The sequence below is a fragment of the Phoca vitulina genome, unplaced genomic scaffold (assembly GCF_004348235.1).
Source record: "Phoca vitulina isolate PV1807 unplaced genomic scaffold, GSC_HSeal_1.0 scaffold40, whole genome shotgun sequence".
Taxonomy (NCBI): Eukaryota; Metazoa; Chordata; class Mammalia; order Carnivora; family Phocidae; genus Phoca; species Phoca vitulina.
This window is the reverse complement of record NW_022589743.1, coordinates 1,554,604-1,572,415: the sequence shown is the minus strand read 5'-3', so window position 1 is coordinate 1,572,415 and position 17,812 is coordinate 1,554,604. Positions and strand designations below refer to the sequence as shown.

Sequence of the window (17,812 nt, the reverse complement as noted above, 5' to 3'; positions counted from 1 at the left end):
CCCCCCCCCCCCCCCCCCCCCCCCCCCCCCCCCCCCCCCCCCCCGCCGTCAGCCACGCCACTCAACTCCCTCCATCTCCTCACAAAAGGAGGGTGAGTACAGTACAGTAAGAGAGACAGACCACATTCACTTAACGTTTATAACTTGACATTACTATCATTGCTCTGTTTTATTACTAGTTACTGTTGTTAATCTCTTACTGTGCCTAGTTTATAAATTAAACTTTATCATAGGTATGTGTTTATAGGAAGAAACATAGTATCTATAAGCTTCAGTGCTACCCCTGGTTTCAAGCATCCGCTGGGGATCATGGAACGTGTGCCCGCAGATAAGGGGGGGGGGGGGGAACCACTGTATTTGCGTTTCTGAAAGGGTAGAAAGGAAACATTTACAATGTTTCAGTAAAAATAAATAATTAAGCCAACATCCCAAAGATGGAGTAATTGTGTGCTTATTGTTCTCCTAAGCAAGCCTAAGCCTAAAAGGGAAGGGGCTGAGAAGAAAGCTTCATATATCTCAGGCAGTCACTGCCCGACGTCTACAGGCTTACCAAGGTCCTAGGGAGGAGAGACTCCTCCGTCAAAAGCTGAGGGAGTGAGGTTCACAGAGCCCTGTACACACACAATTTTTTTGGTACAAGAAAGGCCCGTTGCCAAGCAGGAGTGGGGTCTGGGAAAGATTGGGGTGAGGAAGGTCAGCTTTCTGTAATTTTTCTGCTCAGTTTTTAATCTTTAATCTTTAATAAAGGTCCATATGCGCTGCAGGGCCCTCCCCGTGTGGCACCAATTGCTATGGGAAGGTGGCCTGGGATTTGAGTGAGCCTAGGGGATGTGGGACATCTAGAGAGAGGACACCCAGGCAGCCTGCCACAGCTCTGTCCCACACACCACCCCCAAGGGCCATCTCTCCTTCTGAAAAATCACCCCTTTTAGCACTAAAATGTAAAGGGAAGAAAACAAAGTGAAATTCCAGGTCTTCCAAGGGGCCTGAGACCATCGGGTCTAGAGTCTATGTAAACTTTTCTTCCTTATCTGCTTCCTCCCTCAAGACTCAACTCAAAGGACAAGCCCTCCCTGAAGGCTTCTCCACCCTCCCTGGGCACAGTTAGTGGCCCCTCCTCTGAGCTTCACAGCTTCCTGCACGATGTCCAGTGTCACCTGTTATACCACTCCATCAATATTGACTTTGCTGGCCACCTGCCCCACCAGGCTGTGAGCTCCCTCCATCCCCCAGTCCCTAGCACCAGGCCGCGCACATAACAGGGCCTCAAAAAATGACTGTGAATGAATGAGTGGATTATAGATAGTCACAAAACCCTCAGCAACTTATTATAACTTCAGTCCACAGTCTTAAGGAAGAACGCCCTTCCTCCCCAGCCCACCAGACTATGGCCTTTCTCGAAAGGGCAGCCCCCAATGGGCTGTGCAGCCAGACATGCCCCTTCCCACCTTAGAGCTCAAAGGAGAGGAGACCTGGCTTTCCAGATCTCTCCACCTGCAAGGATGTAGAGGAGAACTTGTCCCCAGGGTGGGAAGGAAGGTGAAATGGCAGCGACAAGTGGAGTCAGGGTTGGGCATGAATGGAGACATGAACTTGTCAAGGAGGCCGATTTCAGGGATCGAGACCCACAAGCAGCAACCAGGGAAGGCAAGGCTCCCAGCAAACCTCACACCAGAATCTAGGGATGGGTCTCCCCACCACCTGGGCCGAGGAACCAAAGCTGTGGGTGTGCTTCAAGGAAGGACGCAGCCAGACAGGGTCAGATGTGCTCCAAAGACTGTCACTGATCGCCCTACCGCAGGGCAGGGGAGATGAGTACGGTAGGAAGGGAGATGAGGGTGGGTGTGCGGAAATAGACCTCTGATTAAAAATATTTGCTCACTTCAACGGCCAACTTGTACTTGTTTGAGTGTATGGCTTTGGTAATATTTTTATTTCTCTATAAACAGAACTCTTAATATCCCTGCCTGAGTTATTTGCTTTTGGATTATCTCGCCAACATCTGGGGCTCGCCCAAGGATGATGACGTCCATCTGCATGACCAACAGATCTCTCCAGAACCAAGACAGAGAGGCCACGCCAAAGCCACATTTCTGGCAGTTTGAGACGTTCTGTTTTTATCTCTGCCTCCACTCATCAAAGATTCAGAAATACTAAGATCCAGAAGTGGAAAGCACTTCTGCCTAAACAAGAGACGTTTGCAGCTCAAAAGAGAGGTTTACATGTCCCATTTTGTTTCAAAACCAGACACTGGTGGGGAAGAGTTGGATGGGTCAGAAGAAATCAGACTGACTAGTCCTGCCACAAATTGCCCTCCAAAATAGGTGGTTCCAATACAAAAAATATAAGATGGTAGTTTTGGAAAAAGTTTGTGTTTTTTCATTCATGTATTTCCTTTTTTAAAAAAGATTTTATTTATTTATTTTGACAGAGAGAGAGAGAGAGAGAGAGAGCACAAGCAGGGGGAGGGGCAGAAGGAGGAGCAGACTCCCCGCTGAGCAGGGAGCCTGATGCGGGGCTCGATCCCAAGACCCCAGGATCACAGCCTGAGCCAAAGGCAGATGCTACACCGACTGAGCCACCCAGGCGTCCCTCGTTCATTTATTTCCTTGCTCATTTGACTATTCATTCAATAATCATAAATGGAGCCCCAGCAGGGGACCCCAGAGGTGAGCACAATGAGGGTCCCATATCCCAAGGGGTGGGCTACAATTTGGAGCCCTGAATAATGAAATCCTCATTAACTGATTCCACTAATTCAGAACCTCTGTCAGTTTTGACATTGGCTACACTAAAGTTGCTTTTATCCTGTCCATGAAAGAAAGAGGTTTTTTTTTTTTTTTTTAAGATTTTATTTATTTATTTGAGAGAGAGAGAGAGAGCGATAGCAAGAGAGAGCACAAGCAGGGGAGAGGGAGAAGCAGACTCCCCACTGAGCAGAGAGTGATGCGGGGCTCAGTCCCAGGACCCTGGGATCATGACCTGAGCCGAAGGCAGATGCTTAACCAACTGAGCCACCAGGTGCCCCAAGAAAGAGTTTCTTTAAAAAAAAAAAAAAAAGATTTCATTTATCTACCTGACAGAGAGAGACACAGCTTGAGAGAGGGAACACAAGCAGGGGGAGTGGGAGAGGGAGAAGCAGGCTTCCTGCGGAGCAGGGAGCCCGATGCGGGGCTCGATCCCAGGACCCTGAGATCATGACCTGAGCCGAAGGCAGACGCTTAACAACTGAGCCACCCAGGCACCCCCCCAAGAAAGAGTTTCTTAAACAAATGAATAGAGGAAATTTTATTGACTTCTGGGGGCCCCGGAGGCCAAATAAAGAGCCTATAAACTACCTTGTATGTTTTGAGAGCCTCTGCAAAAAGCTGCTGCTAATTGCCCATCGATCTTTTCTCTGCATCAGGCATGCCCTGCAGGCTCTCTGCTGCAAAGCTGGTGTAGCAGTTTATGTAAGGAAATAATGGTAAGATAAACTCTGGCTGTTTGCAGCATCTCCTTCCCTCAACCCCAAGAGTGAGCCTGTGCTGAATTCCCCGCCCCCCCACCCCCACCCTCAGGCAGGGGTGGGAGGAAAGTGGAGCCTGGGGAGAGAGTCAGTTCTGCAGACCAGACACCAGACTGGGTTCAGTGGCTGGGGGATTCTGGAACAGTGGGGAAACCAGCCTCCACTTCTCATTGCACTCCAGGCAGGGAGGGGCTTGGGTACAAAGACAGTGATACCATCCATTCTGGTGGCCGTGTCCCAGGGAGGCTTGGACAATGGGAATATCTGTGGTAATAATAGGAGCTGCAGACCAGAAAGCTGTCCCTGAATTTGTATCTCATTGAAGCCATGGTTATTTGGGATTTACTGTTATCTGCAGCTCAGCTTAATCCAAACTAATTCCCTACTTGTGGGTTGAATAGCAGACCCAGAGGAATCTGACCTCTCAGCCACATAAAATCCATCACTGCCCAAAGGAGAGGTGGTGGCCCATTTAAAAACCCAATGAAGGCCATGGATGCTGTCCCAGAAAAATGCTTGCATATGAATATGCTCCATCCACACCTCAATATTCCTCCTAAAGTCTATGCTCAGAGCCAGGCTAAATGCTGGACAGAGAGAGATGCAATTAATTACTAAAGTACTCCCTCCACCTCAAGTGGCATCAGGCCTCTGTTCTCATTTGGGGTCACCAGAGGGCAGAGGAGAAGGTCTCTGCTGCTCCCATTCCCTTCAGGGGCACCCACTCTTGCCCTAGTCCTCATTTTTTCAGCGCCTGCCCTGCCGCGGGCACTGAGCTAAGCCCTGGGGCCACGGTGAGCCCCCAAGGAGCCCATGGCCAGTTGGGGAGAAGGGGCCTGAGGAAACCATGAGTTCTGCCGCAGGGAGCAGACAATATCTGAGCTGGACCAACGGATGACGAGAATTTTGCCAAGTGACAAAAGGGTTGAAATCGGTGCCATTTTATACAAGAACTGTGTCATAGAGGGGCACCTGGGTGGCTCAGGTGGTTGGGCATCTGCTTTCGGCTCAGGTCATGATCTCCAGGTCCTGGGATTGGGTCCCATGGCCCCATGGCCCCATGTCGGGCTCCCAGCTCAGCAGGGAGTCTGCTTCTCCCCCTGCTTGTCCTCTCTCTCTCTCTCTCTCTGTCAAATGAATAAATAAAATCTTAAAAAAAAAAAAAAAAAAACTGTGTCCTGGAGATGTGGACAGCCCTTGGCACGTTTGGGGAACAGGGCATACAGACCAGTGATGCCCGACAGAGAGTGGTGGATGATGAAGGCTGTGTCAGCTGCGCAGGACCTTGAACACCACGTTAAGGATTTTGACTTCATGCTGCAGCAACGAGGGGCCAGAGAATGACATAATCAGAGCAGGCGCAACTGGCCTGCTATTTTTGCAGGTGGGCTGTGCTTCCTCCCCTGCCCCTCTTCCCGCCTCCCCACATCTCCCTGGCTTGCTCTAAAACAGCCTTTCATTCCAGAATCACTGACAAAGCTCAGATGCAGACACTCCCTGGGGGGATCTGACTTCCTCTAATTCAGCCTCATACAACAGCTGGATCCAACACACATTTCCTGAGACCCTGCCAGCCCACAAAGCCCTGTGAGAGAGGCACCAATGAGACGGACGGGGTTCCGTAAGGCACACGGGTGGCGGGTACCTGGGCATTAAGAACTGCCCATCCCGTAAAACAGCCTGGGATGTGCACATATAGGGCTGTGGGTGTTTGGGGAGCTGAGGAGGAAAGGATTCGCCCTCCGGCTGGAATGAGGCTGGGTTAGATTTAGAAAGTCTCAAAGGTCGACCCCAGGGTTTTAAAAAAAAAAAAAAAAAAAAAGGAAGATCTGGGTTTCAGTTCTCTCTCGGAGCTGTGTGATTACAAGAAAGTCACTTCACAAGTCTCTGAGCCTCTGTGTCCTCATTTAGAAAGTAGAGACTTCACTTGCAGTGTTGGGAGGATGACCAAATAAGATAAAGCTCAGAGCCTGGGGATGGGATGATAATCAGCATGGTAATCAGACAACCTCCAATGTAGCCCCCAATGGCCCCACCTCCTGGTATTGACACCCAGTGGAATCCTGTCCTGAGTGTGGGCTGGACCTAGTGACTTGCTTCTAACCCATAGAATATGGCGAAAGTGATGGGATGGCACTTCTGAGATCAGGTTACAAAAAGACTGGCCTCTGTCTTGCCCACCCTCTACGGCTGTCTTGCTTGCCTGCTCTGGTGGAAGCCAGCTAGCTCTCCTATGGGGAGGTCCACATGGCAGGAACCGAGGGGGGCCTCCTCAAGGAAGTCAATCCTGCCCACACCCATGTGAGAGCTCTTGGAAGCAGACCCCCACCCCAATCGGTGGTTGAGATGACTGTAACCTGGCAAAGCACCTTGAGAGCCGCCTGGGCAAGAGCCTGAACCGGAGGACCCAGCAAAGCCATGCGGATCCACAGAAACTCTGGGCTGATAATATGTTTGCTGTTTTAAGCTGCTACGTTTCAGGATAATTTGTTATGCAGCAAGAACTAACTAATACAATCAGAGAGATACTGAACTAGGTAGCAGCCAGCTCAGTGCAGGCATTCACCGGCCAGTGAGAACTGGGCCATGGAGCAGGGTCTCGGTGAGCCGCTTGCTAGAGCACTGAGTGCTCAGGGAAGGTCAGGGAGGGGCAGGAGGAGTAGTGGGGATTTATCTTGCGGGAATACAACGGGGCATAAAAATAGCTACTTGCAAGAATATTCACTGCAGCGTTATTTGTTGTAGCAAAAATGGGAAACAGCTGTAAAACCTATGTCCAGGGAGTTGGCTAAATTAAGGTACATCTGTGTGACAGGCTATCAAGTAGCTATTAAAAAGAATGAGGTGTGAGCTGATATGGAATGATGGGCAGGATATACTTCGTTCAAGGGCAGAACAGTGGCATCATATACCATCGTTTGTGTTAAATATCCAAACATATGCTTACCTGTAGGCTTATAGCTCTAGAAATAAGCCAGTAGTGGGGTTGCCTCCAGAAAGGAAAACTAGGGACAGGGGTCAGGTATGGGAGAGAAACCTAATTTTTTCTTTTTTTTCCCCCATTGCCCCCCAAAACCTAACTGTTTCTATACAAACTTTGGATCTTTTGAGTTTTAGACCAGGTACATTTATTTGTGCAAAAATATCATTTTATAGATTAGGATAAAGAAGAGCATTCATAGGGACACCTGGGTGGCTCAGTTGGTTTGGTTTAAGCATTTGCCTTCGGCTCTGGTCATGATCCCAGAGTCCTGGGATCAAGTCCCGCATCGGGCTCCCTGCTTAGCAGGGAGCCTGCTTCTCCCTCAGCCTGCTGCTCCCCCTGCTGGTGCTCTCTCTCTCTCTCTCTCTCTCTCTCTCTCTGACAAATAAATAAAATCTTAAAAAAAAAGAAAGAAAGAAAAGCATTCATAATAACAGAATAGTAATTCATGTTAATGGCAAAAAACTCAAAGGTGATGTGTACATGGGGCAAGTTTGGGAAACTTCCCCCATGTACACATGATTGTTTTCCCACTAGCTACAAAAGTCATGTGAAAGTCCTGTGGGCGTGGCATCCGACCCGTGACACAGCAGCCCCGGGACATCACATGCTCTCATTCTGCACTGTTTGCTACCGTACCAGATGTCTTGCTAGACTATCAAACACTGTGTCGTGTGCTAAAGGCTAGCTTAGGAAGATATCCTAAAGCAGGACTCACAGACTCGATGAGCCAGACGTCGGACTGAACGCTTCACGTGCATTGCATTCATTTTCACAATACCTTAGCAGGTACGAACCACTTACATCCCCAACTACAGATAAAGAAATAAACTTTAAGAGGATAAGTGACTTGCCAGAGGTCAGATGCTTGCGGAGAGTTTGGACTCCATGCTTCCAACTCCAGAGCCAAGCCCCTCACACTGGACTGAACCTTGCACATGGAAGGTGCTGGATAAAGGCTTGTAACATGAGCCCTGGTCCCTTCCCTCAGATTTCCGTTAGGGACAGAGGCTCTGCTCAGAGGATGAATCCCTCCATGACTTCCTCTTCATTGTATCTCAAGAGCACCCAGAACATAGTGTAGAGTAGAAACTCAGAACATGTGTATTGATTGAACTCAACCAACAGATGCAGGGAAGATACTTCCCCTGGAATCCCTGGAGTTCCCAGAATGGTGGTGCCTTGCCTCTCTGCAGGAAAGCACTTTGGTGCCTTCCACCCACGTCCTTTCATCCGGCCTGACGTGGCTAGGGTGGAGTTCAGAATATCCCCTAGTCCCATCAAGTACAGAGAGGGATAGAGGAGAACAGACAAGGGTCTGCTCCTCTTTGGGGTCCTGCAGGTTAGACAGAAGGACTTTTTTTAAAAAAAGATTTTATTAATTATTTGAGGGAGAGAGAGAGAAACACGGGGAGGGGCAGAGGGACAGGGAGAAGCAGATGCCCTGCTGAGCTGGGAGCCCAATGCGGGGCTCGATCCCAGGACTCCGGGATCATGACCTGAGCCGAAGGCAGATGCTTAACTGCCTGAACCACCCAGGCGCCCCTAGACAGGACTTTGGCATACACTGCACAGCAGAAGAGCTCAGGTTTAAAAGTGTCAGAGCCAGGGGGTGGCATGCCTGCAATGCCTCCCCCAGAAATGTGAATTCAAGACCCTCTTGGGAGTCAGCAGGGGGGTTAGAAGCGGGAGAGAAAGAGCTGTGATGCCCCCAAAATATCAGAACTGGAGGAGGACCAGGAAGGAAAAAGCGCCGTTCCATTTTACAGAAGAAGCAACTGAGGCTAGCGAGATCTGATTTGCCGAAGGACAGGGAGATAACGATGTGGCTGAGACTGTCTTCCTTCTGTGAGGCTCCTATCACCTGGGATGGGTTTGCAATTATAGTTGTGTCCTGGGAGGACCCAAAACCCTAATTTGGTGTTTTTGGAGATTTTCTAAATGGACGGGGTGCTGAGTAGCTCCTTTCCCCTCCAAAACCAGAGCAGCACCTCCCACTGGAGATTTCACCGGGGGAGGCGGGGTGGGGGACGTGTAAAGGGTTCCTCTGCTTTAATGAAGAAAAGTTGGAACTCATTATGCTCCATCTTCCCTCAGTTCCTGCTCAGCTCTCTGTCCTCCATCCACTCCCTCCACTGCCAATCCCCACCTGCCCTCGGTTGGAGCTCAGTCCAAGCCCATCGAGAGCTCCACTGGATCCCTAGGGACTCACCTGGTACATCCGGGGAAGGGTTGAGAATCATGAAGGCGTCTGACAGGCCTGCTTTGACGGGGTGCTGGGAGGAGCTGATTTCCAGGACGGACATAGGGATCTGCAGCAGGGGAGAAGAGGCTCCATCTACCTCCCTAAACACCCTTGGGCCAGCCTAGACCTCCCCTCTGAGCTCCAGATGCATCCGCCTGCTGTGCGGCACCTCTCGGAGGACTCAAAGATATCCCAAATCCAATGGGCCCCCCCAACTTGCAAGTCTCCCCCACACCATCTCCAGGACATTTCCTTTTTTTCTTTGCTCTTAGTGGATGGCACCTCCGTGCAGGCCAGAAACCTGGGAGTCACCCCCTTTCTTCCATCTCTGCCTTCCTCCACCTAACACATCTCCAAATCCTATTAATTCACTTGCTCACTGGCTCTTAAATCTGTCCAGTTCTCTCCATCTCACCCTACCTTACTCCAAGCTGGCAACATCTCTCTCCAAAACCATCCCGCAGCCTTCCCTCTGAGCCACCAACACTCTGTTCTGCACTCTGAAACCAGAGTGACCTTTCTCAAGGGCAAAGCTGGGTGTTCCTCTGCCCTATCTTGCCCCCCACTCTCTCCCCTCCAGCCTTGCTGTCTTCTTTCAATGCTTTGAACCAGCCCTGCTCTGTCCTGCCACAGGACCTTTGAATGTGCTTCTCCCGCTCCTCTTTGCTTCCTTAAGTCCTATGCATCCTGCAGATTTTAACTCTTTTCCTCAGGGAAGCCTCCCCTGACCTCTGCTGAGGTCAAAAGCCTCATGAAGAAAAAAAAAGAAAAAGGGGAAAAAAAAAAAGGCTCTCCTGGCACCAGGCACCTCTGCTTAGGAACACTTGTCACAGTGGTGATTCTACATTTGTCCCTGCAATTACCATCTATCTCCCCAACCAGACCTACAGCCCTACAAGGGCAGGGCCTCCGGCCATCTCATTAACTGCTGTATTCCCAGCACTGAGGCCTACGCCTGGCACATTTTCAGGCTCTCTACAGATATTTGCTGAATGGAAGACTCCAAGACCCAGCCATCTCCGCAGCTAAGCTCACTCACCTCTTTGTAGCCAAATACAATGCGGCCATCGTGGTACAGAGCGGCCTGGAAAGTGAAGCTGCCCCTGTCCTCCCGGCCTTGGAGGTAGACGTGGTCCCACTGAACAATAAAGACTGTCCCTGGGGAGGAGAGCAGAGACCTAGCTGGCCAGGGAGGCAGGGCAGGGAGGAGGGCCCCAAGGCAGGCATGGCCGGGGACTGGGTGCTCAAGGGACAATCCGGTGAGAGTAAGAGAGAATCGAGGTCTGTAATGTTGGTCACCTCTGCTAAGAGCCAAGCGCTTTTCTGTTGTTATCTCATCAGATCCTGCTCGGTCACAGGCATCCTGTCCCCATCTTAGAGAGGAGGACACTGAACTCAGCCTGCCTTGCTGTGTGACCATGGGCAAGTCCCTTGTCCTCTCTAGACTTGGGGCTCCTCTAAAGGGGCTGGACCAAGTGAGCCCTGGAGCCAGTTGACCTAAACTCTGAGATCTGGTCTCACCATTGTCAAAGTAAGCGACTGTCGAATTCTCGGAGTAGCCGGGGTTGAAGTTGGCCATCAGAGGTGCCACATACTGAGTAGCTGTGAGCATCCGATGGATCGTGTCCCCCATGAAGATGAAGCCTGGCGGGGGGGGGATAAAGGCAGAGGAATCACCAGAGAAGGCCTAGAGGGGTTGCTTCCCTGTGCAGGAAGGGCCGGTGCAGATGGAGCTGGAAGCAAATCTTGGACCTCTGTTCCCCATCCCCACCTGCTGGGCTCCGGGTCTGTTGTGTATGGAGCAAAGGGGCTCCAGAGCAGAGAAGGCTCTCCCTGCCCCTCCAGCGGGGCACAGACTTCCACCTCTCCCTGTCCCTGGGAAGGTGCACAGGAATCTAAGATGGGCTCCTCATATCAACAAGGAGCCTGATCCCAGGAGCCAGACCCGCAGTGAAGTCTCCTCCTCCCTCATTCACAGACTGAAGCACAGGGACTCCAGGGATTGCCCACGCTGGCCTGAGCTGGCCCAGAAGGACACACACACACACACACACACACACACACACACACACACACGTAAGTCAGCCAACGTCCCAGAGGTGGTCCAACACACACACTCATCTCCCTCCTGAGACTGGGGTCCCAAGAGAGCCCAATGTGGGACCCTCCACTGTCTATCTGTACACCCCTGTCTCCAGTGAACCTTCCCAGGTAGGTCCCTTGGGCTCTGGCTGAGATCTCCAAACCTCCCCCAGCCCCGCGAACACAGCCTTACCTCCAGTTGCTATGGTGATCTGCCGCAGAGGATGCCCGTAGAAAGGAAAATCAAAGGACAAGACCACTCTCTGCAGGGCACGGGAGAGAATCAGCATGGGCCAAGCTGTAGGCCAGGAAGCTGGGCACCCACACTGCCCCATGCTTGTCTGGACAGGGCAGGGGGCAGGCATGTCCAGGACAGGCCCCCAGGACCGGGGGTGGGCACCTTAACTCTGGCCAGCCCCCCCCAGGGTTCCCTGGAAGGCACCTCCCGGATTACGGACCTCAGGCCACAACCACGCCCACTGACCAGGCAGAATGCCCTGGTCCCCAGCCTCCCCGCCCAAGGCAGCGCTGCCAGGGACTAGCATACTCACCGAAGCCTGCCGGTGGGTGTTGGAGAGGATCCTGTGGACCTTCACTTGGCTCTGGTTGGCCTTGGCCACATCCACCCACAGCTCCCGGCTTCGGGGCTCGCTGGCGCCATACAGACGGGACACATAGTAGTTGTGGTTGTCCTCCTGCTCCCACCCGAGACAGAAACCACAGGAGGTATGAGGAGTCGGGCTGGCCAGGAGCCATCCTCTGCCCCTTCCCTGCACAGACTTCTGATGCGAAGTCACCGCCCTCCCTGGAGCGGGACCTGTGGCCTTGAGGGCTCGTTTCGGCCTGGATGTCCTGGGTTCCTCTTGGCCCCAGATAGTAGCTCAGTACCAGGCCCATAGCCATGCCCCAACAGCTCTGGCCGCAGCCAAATCCACACCTGCTGTACCCATGCTCAGCCCTGCCATTTCCAGATAGGCCAGGAGGCTTTCCCTGCAGCCCCTGAGTATCTACAGCGCACGCCCAAGGCAGAGTTCAGCTTGGGGCATCAGCGAGAAACAGACAGGGTACCCCCAAACAGCGCTCCTGTCTTCAAGGAGCTCTCAGACCGAAGGGGAGACAGTCGCTGCCCAGGGTTACCCTGCTTCAGGGAAAAGAAAAAACTGGATCTTAGAAGCCACCAGTCTAAAGATGGAGGCAGAGGGGCGCCTGGGTGACTCAGCCGGTTAAGAGTCCAACTCTTGGTTTCGGCTCAGGTCATGATTCAGGGTTGCAAGACCGAGCCCCGCGTCGGGCTCTGCTGGGCATGGAACCTGCTTAAGATTCTCTCTCTCCTCGGGGCACCTGGGTGGCTCAGTTGTTAAGCATCTGCCTTCGGCTCAGGTCATGATCCCGGGGTCCTGGGATGGAGCCCCGCATCGGGCTCCCTGCTCAGAGGGAAGCCTGCTTCTCCCTCTCCCACTCCCCCTGCTTGTGTTCCCTCTCTCGCTGTGTCTTTCTCTGTCAAATAAATAAATAAAATATTGAAAAAAAAAATAAAGTAAAGCTAAAGATTCTCTCTCTCCTTCTCCCTCTGCCCCTCCCCACCCCTCAAAAAAATAATGAAGAGATAAATAAAAAATAAAGATGGAGGCAGACCCTTGATCTTGGGAAGCTGCTAGTCTGACGGAGGAGGTGGACTTATGCAAGTAGGACACACAGACACAAACCCTTAAGCAGAGGGAGAATTCAGGGCCCACACGACAGTCACCAGAGGGCTGAGAAAGAGGAGAGAAGCAGCAGTGGTTCCTTCGAGACATTTCTAACTTCTACCATGAGCCCAATGCAGATGAAGAACAAGCCAGAACACAGCAGGCTGGGAGATAATTCTGTAAAGCCTCTCCCGCACAGAAGCATGTAGGGCCAGGATGTAAAAGAGGACAGGAAATAGCAGAAAGGGTGGCAGAGCCCGGGCAAGGGGGCCATATCGTAGCATTTCAGCCCATGTGGGAGCGCCAGCCATGGGGGAGAAGGAGGCAGAGCCGCGGCTGCAGAGATGGGGCTGGTGGCCCATGAGGAGCCCTGGAGGCGCGGCGGGTCATTAATCAGGCTGTCCAGTGGCAGGGGCTGCGGACACAGCAGAGCAGACCATGTTCTCCCTGCCAACCCGTCAGCTGCCCAGCCGGCCCTTGCCCTGGGCCCAGCACGAGCAGGGACGGAGGATGCCTGTTCTCTCCCCCCGCCAAGAGGCAGACTCTGCTCTTCTGACAAGTGACACGCTCTGGGGACCTGGGGTCAGGGCCAGGTTGGGGGGGAAGATGAGCAGAAGAAGGATGGTGTGGCAGGGGAGGGGGCCTCCCCACAGCCACCGCCTGGTTCCTCCCCTCCAGCCTCCAGACCGCCCACCCCTCCACCCGCCCTCCGTGCGGCTGTCAGACGAATCTAAGGCACGTGCAAGGCCACACCACTCCGCTCACAAGCCATCTGGGGCTCCCACGTCCTCTCCTATAGGACCAGACATCCCCCCCGGGTGAGGTCTGCCTTTATCTATGGTTATCTGTGGGGGTTAAGCACAGAGGACATGCCCAACTGGAGGATTTGCCGACGAGTGAACGGTCACAAAGCATAGTCATCGAAGGCCTGCTTATCCGCTGTTTCCCTGCTACCACCACGCATTCTGGTGACCGGAATGGGATCGTGTTACCAAGCAAAGCAGGACAACAGCAGAGAATAGACACGGGCAGCTATGGTGGGAGTCAACCAAATGCAGCTCCCACGTGGGAACCAGAGCAGACCTGTGTTTAAAAACAGCTGCTTGGAGGCTTGGAGAAGGGTCTGGTTTCTATCACCTGCTTCCGGGGACTCACCCGGTGAGAGCTTTCGCCAAACCTCCAAGCGTCAGAAATGAGGGCCCCCTGGCAGAAGCCACGCTCTGGTCGTTCGAGAAGCCCAAACAGATGCTAACGTGTTTCTGCTGCCTCAGCTAAGACAGCAAAGGGTGGAGTGACTGGGGCGGTGTCTCATAGGCCCCCTCTGAAACCGGGTCAGTCTCACTCAAAGGCAGAGGCTTTTCCTCTGTCCGTTGTTTCTCGGGTGTTTAAGTAACTGCTCCCACTGGAAGGGGACGTGGGCCACTTTTCAGTCATTGGTTAAACTCTCTTGCATCAGAAGGACCAGCGTGGGTCCTTTATGGGGCACAGAGCTGAGGGGACTGTGTCGTGTTCATCTTCTCACCCCTAGCACCTCCCTAGCCCAGGGCTTGGCACCTGGCATATGGTAGGTGGTAGGATCTGCCTGCTGAATTAGTTCAGTCACAAGGATCCCGCAGCTGATGGGGCCCGAGGTTGTGCTGAGAACGTGTGGGGTGGTGACAAGGACAGCATCTTCCCTCAGCACTGACAAGCCACTTATGAAGGAACCAGCTGCCTCCTCTGGGAATCCAAGTCTGTGGAAAGCCTTCCAAAGCTGGCATGTCCTGCACACAGGAGGAAGTCCCCTGACTCCTCAAGCTCTTCTCTGAGGAACTGAAGCTGGTGAGGGAGACGCTTTCCAAGCAAGGAAGAGAAACCCTGGCTCCACCAGACAGCAAATGTAGGAGACGGGTGTCTCTGTGTTATCAGGGCATTGTCCTAAGTGTGACTGCTTGTTCATAGAGAGGAGAAGGAAGACCTTACATGCATTTGGCTTCAATAAATATACGCTGGGTGAGTGAAAAAGAGAGGTGGGCCTGGAGAGAAAGAAAGGAGCCCTGGTTTCTGGCTGAGATCAGGCTGTCTGTCATCTCCAGCCCTTAGATCCCATGGTAGGTCTCTACCTCCTCCCTATAGACCTTTCTCCTGACACAGCTCAAATAGCTCCTCGGAACCAAAAGGGCACTAACCAGAAGAGACTTGCTCATGGAGTGATCAGAGGGTCTTCCAGGGAGACCCCAGACAGTCCTTCCCCAGCACAGACAGTGAGAATCTGAATGGGAAGAGAGAAGTGAGAAACCTAATTTCTGGGAGAATTTTCCCTGACAACACCCAGGCTGCCATGTTTTTCTTCTAGAAAGTCAATCACTGCTGGCTTCTTTTTTTTTTTTTTTAACATTTTATTTATTTAGTAGAGAGAGAGCACACAAGTGGGGGAAGGGGGAGAGGGAGAAGCAGACTCTCGGCTGAGCAAGGAGCCCAACGCGGGACTTGATCCCAGGACCCCGGGATCATGACCTGAGCTGAAGGCGGAGGCTTAACTGACTGAGCCACCCAAGCGTCCCACTGCCGGCTTCTCGACTGACTATGGAGGGGACGAGGGCACGAGTCATGTGGAAATCCCCCAACCTTGGGGGCACTTCCCATTTGTTACTGCAGGCCCCTGCTCACGCTGCTGCCAACACCTGCAGTTTTGTAGAGGAAGTCCACCCATGACAGAGATGGATAAATGCTTCCCCATAACCATTCTCTCCTTCTTCCTTTAGTTTCCATTAGGCACATGGCCACCCAGCTAAGACTACATGTCCGAGCCCTCCTTACAGCTGAGTGGGGCTACGTGACTACATCCGGACAATGTTAGACCAGCCGAACAGCTGTCCTCAGTAGGAATGGGCAAGCATCTTGGACCACGGCATAGAAGGCACGTGTTGCAGAGGGGAGAGCAGCAAGATAGAGGGAAGCTGCGTCCCCAACACCATGGAGACCACATCAACCCCCGCTTACTTACACTCACACTATTACATGTGGGAGAAGAATAAACTCGTGCCTAAGTCCCTCATCAGTTGAGCATTTGTTACAATAGTTGAATCTATGTCTTAATTAATACAAGCAAGGTCCCGAGAGGCCTCCTTAGGCCGGTCAATGTGAGGGCTTCTTCGCGGTAATCCATATACACGCGACTCCTAAAAGGGTTTAGAGGCCATGCCTGACGGTGAACTTGTCCCAGGAATTCACCCAGTTCAGGCCGGTCAGTGTGTTGGGCCTGCTGTCCGTGGGGCAGTCCCGTTCCCCCTGAGAGCAGCCCTCCAGACACTGTGGCCTGGAGGCTAGAAGCTAGGACAGGGGTGGCCTGACAGGGGGCATAGCCTGAGCCAGACTACTTAGCAAGTCCACCAAAGGGAACTATGTTTCCTTGAAATGCGTGTAAGAAGCCCTGGTCAATAATCCACATTCGTTCTGGGAGGCAGCATGATGCAGATTTCAAACATTTTTGGTCATGAAATCCTTTCTTCCAATTAATCTTCCATGGAAGCTCAATCCATAAATCACATCAAAGTATGGCCATTCTGGGGGAAGGAAAGAAGGGCCTGGAGCCCAGCCTGCTGGGCCACTTCCTTCTCCACCACCCTCCATCCCACGGCAGCCCCTGCGGGAAGTGCCTCTGTGAACCCTTAGGGTTCCATGGAGTGCACTTTGAAAACCGCTGCTCTAGGGTCAGGTGCAGGGGCTGCGGAGTCAGACAGACCAAGTTCAAAAACTAGCTCCACTATATGGTAGTTAGTGCCAAACATTACTTTCCTCTCAGCTTCAGTCCCTCGTCAGTAACCTCCCGCACCGAGTTCTTGAAAGGATTAGACAAAACATACCCGTGTAAGCTCTTAGCCCAGTGCCTGGTCCACAGTAGGTGTTCGCTAAGTAGGAGCTATTACGGTGATTTTATTGGGCCTTTCCAAGAAAGGTTTTGATTGTGGAGGCTGCCTCCTCCAAACCAACCCCAGCTCCATCCTAAACATCTGCTGTTACAGTGTTTCTTCTGCCTCAATTATTCATGCCCGGAGCCCACCAGGCGCTTCATTTCTGACAGCGGGGCAGCATTTACCTTGGCTGAGCTCAAGACGTTTCTGGACAGGAACTCTGGCTAAGCTGTCACCGTCAGCCTGTCAACTGCCAGCCAACTGGCAGGTGAAAAATGCTGGGGCAGGCCACCAAGGGCACCCTGCAGGGCCTGCTGGAGAGATCTGGCCAGCCAGGCTTGTCAGGACGGTGCTCCAGGCAGCTGGGTCCAACCCAGGAGGTGCTGATGGGATTGCTGGGGGAGGGGGCATCCATTCTCTGACTCCACCATCCCACGAAGCCTTACAAGACCCATAGGAATGTTCTCCAGATCCTGCTCCTCCAAATATGCCCCAGGAACCAGCAGCATCTGCATTACCTGGGAGCTCATTGGAAATGCAGAATCCCGGACCCAACCCCAAACTTTGCTGGATCAAAATCCAAATTTGAACAAGCTTCCCAGGGGATTCTTTTGCACAATAAAGTTTGAAAAGCACTGGTCTAGAAGCAGCACCTGTCTGGACCAAAATGCCAGGCATTTTCATCCACGAGGAGATGGTATGTTAAACCCTTTGACTCCTAAGGCAGAAAGATCTGGGCTCTTGTCCTGGCTCTGTCACTCACTAGCTGTGCAACCTGAGGCAAGCACTTCACCTCTCTGTTCCAAGACAGTATTAGACATACTCACCTCCTGGGGTAGGTGGGTGAATTTCATGTCAGGCCATAGAATGAGGTCTGCACTCAGGAAGGGCTCCCATAACATCGCCTGTTATTATTATTTTCCCTTACCTCATGTATCCACATAATAATCTCCATCTGCCCTCTGGAAGTATTCAAGCCTCAGGTTAAAATAAACACACACAGAACACTCGTCATCACAGAGTGCAGAAAGCAGGTCTATCCTGGAAAGGGAGGGGACCCAAGCCAGACAAAGGGGCGCTGGCGTCAGCACTGAGGGCCCAGGGTAAAGAGGTGTCAGGATGGATGAGGCTGACCTAGGAAGGCCCTGGAATTGGGGGGTTGGACCAGGCTCAGAAAGAGGGTGGGGACCAGCCTTCTAGATAAAGCATTTCTCAATGCGCCACACTTCATGGAAATGGAAGAACCATCCACTCTTGGCACTGATTCACTTATTTTTGGAAATATCAGCCAACCAGGGATTTTGACAGCATAAATATATATCATATCACCACACAGAAACAGGACATATCAGCCAACCAGGAGGAGGAAATATCAGCCAACCAGGGTTTTGACAGCATAAATATATATCATAT

The 17,812-nt window shown here is 52.2% G+C and overlaps 1 protein-coding gene across 2 annotated transcripts in view; it reads right to left on the bottom strand.

The window, feature by feature from the left end:
- Positions 1–17,812, bottom strand: part of PLXDC1 (plexin domain containing 1) — a 55,565-nt gene that overhangs the window by 20,063 nt on the left and 17,690 nt on the right. For both annotated transcript variants that reach the window (XM_032429010.1, XM_032429009.1), the window contains exons 3-7: positions 11,370–11,513; positions 11,012–11,081; positions 10,258–10,380; positions 9,776–9,894; positions 8,704–8,803 (exon numbers count right to left, since the gene is read on the bottom strand). In XM_032429010.1, coding sequence (XP_032284901.1) covers positions 8,704–8,803; positions 9,776–9,894; positions 10,258–10,380; positions 11,012–11,081; positions 11,370–11,513 — 556 coding nt within the window. The remainder of the gene's footprint in view (positions 1–8,703; positions 8,804–9,775; positions 9,895–10,257; positions 10,381–11,011; positions 11,082–11,369; positions 11,514–17,812) is intronic.